Below are 3,906 nucleotides of genomic sequence, written 5' to 3' on the forward strand. Positions count from 1 at the left end.
CGATTCTGATTCAGTCAGCCAGAACTTATCAGTATGTTTGCTTCTTTTGGTCATATAGTTTTTTCTTTGAACTTGTATCGTATATTGATATGACACTTGAATTTTATGTAGCACTAGCTTTTTATATTCTTGTTTGATTTGTCATGCGGTCTTCTTGGCCCACCGTGAATTTTAGTTATGTGTACGCCTAGTTAGGACTTAGAACAGATTAAACTGCCATTTTAGTTCTGTGCACGCCACTAGTTAGGACTTAGAACAGGTTAAACTGCCTATGAAGTTTTTTTTTCATCATCACGTTGTAGTTGTTCTTGGCATAGGAGAACTGGGCACAAATACCAGCGCGACCTTGCAGTGCACTGCGAGGGAGTGGGTTTCTGCTATCACACAACACAGTTCATACTGTTAGCAACCTTCGTACTCTCCCTCTGCACGGGCGCCAAACTTTAAACATCCCCGATCCTTGCAGAACGCCATGACATAGTACACCACGACGCCGGCGGCCGTGAAGGCGGCGCTGGCCACGCACACCTTCCACCCGGCGACGGCCATGACGAGCACCAGGAACGACGACGGCACGGCGCACATGGCCACCACGCCCGCGGTGCCCAGGGGCACGCGGTAGGGCCGCGGCAGGTCCGGGCGCCTGGCGCGGAGCCAGACGAAGGCCGCGAACTCGAGCAGCATCCCGAGGCTGTACAGGAAGTTGGTGACCGCCACGATGCTGTCGAAGCTCAGGAAGGACATGCCCAGCGCGATGGCGCCCGTCACGCTGATGCTGGCCCAGGGGGTGCCGAACGCGGGGGCGCGCGCGGCGAACAGGGACGGGAGGTGCCCCAGATCCGCCATGCCCGCCAGGAGGTACGCCGCGCTGCTCATCGACGAGGAGTAGAGGCCGATGGAGGAGAGCACGGCGCCCACCTCCGTCCAGTACTTGAGCCACTTCCCGCCGATCAGACCTGCGTCGTAGATGGTTAGATGGGCCGGCATGGTCCGCCCCGATATAGGTCCGACGTTGACACGGCCCAATCAAACACAGATTGTCCGCTGGGGGCTGGGGCATATGCGAAAATAATAATAAAAAATTAGTAAAACATGCTATTTTTATGGATCAAATCTTGGTTATCACGATGAGGTGAGCGTGCGCTGGACTCAGCTAGCCAAGAGAGCAATCGTTTACTTATAAATTATACTGATATACGCATATTTATATAGATGTTTAATATAAAAATTAGAAAAATAAAGCGAGTTGCGCTCGTGTCAGTCCAGCGCGTCTAGTATGTTATCAAGCACGGCACGACTACTAAATTAAACCAGGCTAGGTTATCATCTAGTGCAACAAAATCATCTTTTCTAATGATATATTAACATATAGATAGCGTCAATTAAATGATTTTATTTTATTTAAAAGTGGATTAAGGCTTCTGCGATGATATGGTAAATTATAGAGCACTGGTTATCGGGTCATATAAAAATATAACAAATTATAATAGATTTTGAAATTATGTAGCAAGTATTCATGTAAATAACCAAATAGCATCTCTAATAAACTAGGCTCGCTCGACACACACGTTCTCACAGCTAGATTAGCCAAAAGAAAATCAATAGACGGAAACCGGCCGGGCAAGTTTGTCAAGCTGTCCCTGTTGCTACTTGTGCGTTGTTTCGCTTGATTTTTTTGGTCCAAGACGTGCAAGTCCATGAGTGAATCTGATCTTGACGTGACGCGCGCTAACAACGCGACAAGAAGCAACGAGAACATTCAAAGAGTAACATGCGCACCTGCAGCGTCGGCGAAGTAGCCGTCTCCCCAGGCCTCCGGCGGTGCATCGACGGCGCCGGTGGCCGCCAAGAGAGGCAGCACGTAGCCGAGAGACCCTATGCAGACTGCCGACACCAGGGCCGCCGGGAACGTCCTTCCGGGCCGCTCCACCTCGCCGGCCATCGTGCTCACGCTGTCCCAGCCGTTCAGGTTCCAGAACAGTGTGTTAAGCAACAGCTTCCAGTCCTTGCCGCCTGCGGCGGTGGTCGCGCCCCACCGCCGCGGGCGGACCTTCGGCAGCGCGGCGCCGACCATCAGCACGAACGGCGACAGCGCCGCGAGGCCCAGCGCCACGGCCGTCCAGCCGACGACGCTCAGTCCCGTGCAGTTCAGCAGCGTCAGGGCGACGTTGAACGTGACGACCGTCGCGACCCTGGCGCCGCCGCGGGACACGGCGGGGGCCACGCGCGTCAGGTAGTCGGAGCACAGCGCCGGGAAGGCCGCGGCGCCGATGGCGCTGCAGACGTACTTCCACGTGCCCATCAGGGACCCCGCGAACGGCCCGAACGCGCGGTCCACCCACACCACGTACCCGCCGTTGCCAGGCATCGCCGTCGACAGCTCGGCGGTCACGAGAGACTCCGGGACGGCCCAGACGAATGGGAACACGGTGAATCCGATGAGTGCCAGGAGGGGCCCGCCGGCCTGCACCGCCGGCTCGGCGCCGTATGGCCCGCCGGCGACCTCGAAGAAGATGAGGAAAATGAGGGGGAAAAGCGTCAGCTTGTTCCGACCCCTTGCATGGCCGGTGCCGCTGCCAGTGCCAGCCACGCCCGTGATTGGGAACTGGGTCGCGTCGCCGCCGGGCAGGGCTTCAGGAGACGCCTTGGAGTGGAGTGGTGAGATGTTGTCGCTTCCATGGATTCCCTGCTTCATCGTCGTTGGAGATTCACGATGGGGCAGCCGAAGCCGAGCAGTCTCTTCCCTGTGCTGTGCCGATGGCAGAACGAATAGAAAAGTGACCGCGCCGTGCACCACATGGTGTACAGTCCAAATGCAAGTTTTAAATCTTAATAAACTGTTTAACATACATAGATGAGATTTTATTAATACAACAAAAAATTTGCTCGGTTTTATAAACTTTAAAGTACCTTTAAAGTTAGAGTTTTTGAAGTGTTTGACTTTTAGACTAACTTTAGTTTCATTAAAAAATATAATCAAAAAGTAAAAAGGAAAAAACTAGTTGGTTAGGATTTTACACGCTATTATATGACACTGTCATTAGTTAGTTGTCCGTGCATTACTACGATTTGTTTCTATATATCATATATGTAGACTTTACTTAAATGAGAAGTTTATTAATATATCATTATGTTTTTATTTTTAAATTATTAATATATATGTATATTTACAATATCTCTCCTTTATATACCACAAACAAACATGTGGTGCAGTAGTAGAAGCTAAGCGCTTTATACCAAGCCAACCCTCCACACCCTATTTACGCATGGGAGGAAAAGTTTATTCGCTGGCTTAGCTTAGGGGTTGTAATTGATCGTGATCCAAATACTTCTTCACAAAAAGTTAAAACATTTGATAAATTTTAGTTCAAAAATGAATAGAAATAAAGTGACGTGTGAAGAAACTCACACTTAGTTATGTTCTTATTTTAATCTATCAATTGCCACTTGATAATAAAAGGTGGAGGACGAGGAGCATGGCAGGCAGCGAGGGGAGGGGTTCCGATGAGCCGGTCAGGTCCTCGTTGAGAGGAGAGCGGACATGGACGTCGTGGGGGTGAGGTGGTGTGGGAAGAGGGAGATGGCCTTTGCCGGAGGAGAGGAACATGGAGATACCATGGAAGTGAGTTCGAACTAAAATAAGACACGTGGGGGTGAGGTGGTATGGGGGGAGGAGATTCCTCAGAAGTAGAAAGGTCCCTACATTTAGGAGATGGGCCATAAAAAATGGGACCATAGGGAAAGAATTGAAGGCCTCCATAAGAACTTCCGTTATTACCATTCCATATAATTACCATTCCATATAGATAGGATGAAATTAGAAACAATATAAAGAATTTTAACTTGCTAGGAATTAAAAGTCACTCAGTTCCATCTAATCCACGTGAGGGCTTGTTCGGTTAGCTC

At 50.2% G+C, this 3,906-nt stretch overlaps 1 protein-coding gene across 1 annotated transcript; it reads right to left on the reverse strand.

Annotated features, from left to right (window-relative positions):
• Window positions 1-400: 400 nt before the first annotated feature.
• On the reverse strand, window positions 401-3,108 carry LOC103635681 (probable polyamine transporter). Its single transcript, XM_008658078.2, has 2 exons — window positions 1,780-3,108; window positions 401-956 (listed from the first exon to the last, which is right to left on the reverse strand). Exons 1-2 carry the CDS (start codon window positions 2,846-2,848, stop codon window positions 403-405), a joined length of 1,623 nt encoding a protein of 540 aa, XP_008656300.2. The 5' UTR covers window positions 2,849-3,108; the 3' UTR covers window positions 401-402.
• Window positions 3,109-3,906: the final 798 nt, after the last annotated feature.

This window comes from Zea mays, chromosome 1 (genome assembly GCF_902167145.1).
Source record: "Zea mays cultivar B73 chromosome 1, Zm-B73-REFERENCE-NAM-5.0, whole genome shotgun sequence".
NCBI lineage: Eukaryota > Viridiplantae > Streptophyta > Magnoliopsida > Poales > Poaceae > Zea > Zea mays.

Excerpts from the sequence above, each read along its gene's own strand:
- LOC103635681 (XM_008658078.2), bottom strand. The coding sequence starts at position 2,848 with ATGTTAAACAGTTTATTAAGATTTAAAACTTGCATTTGGACTGTACAC. Across the intron at positions 957-1,779 it reads CTACTTCGCCGACGCTGCAG|GTCTGATCGGCGGGAAGTGG; the intron begins GTGCGCATGTTA and ends TCTACGACGCAG.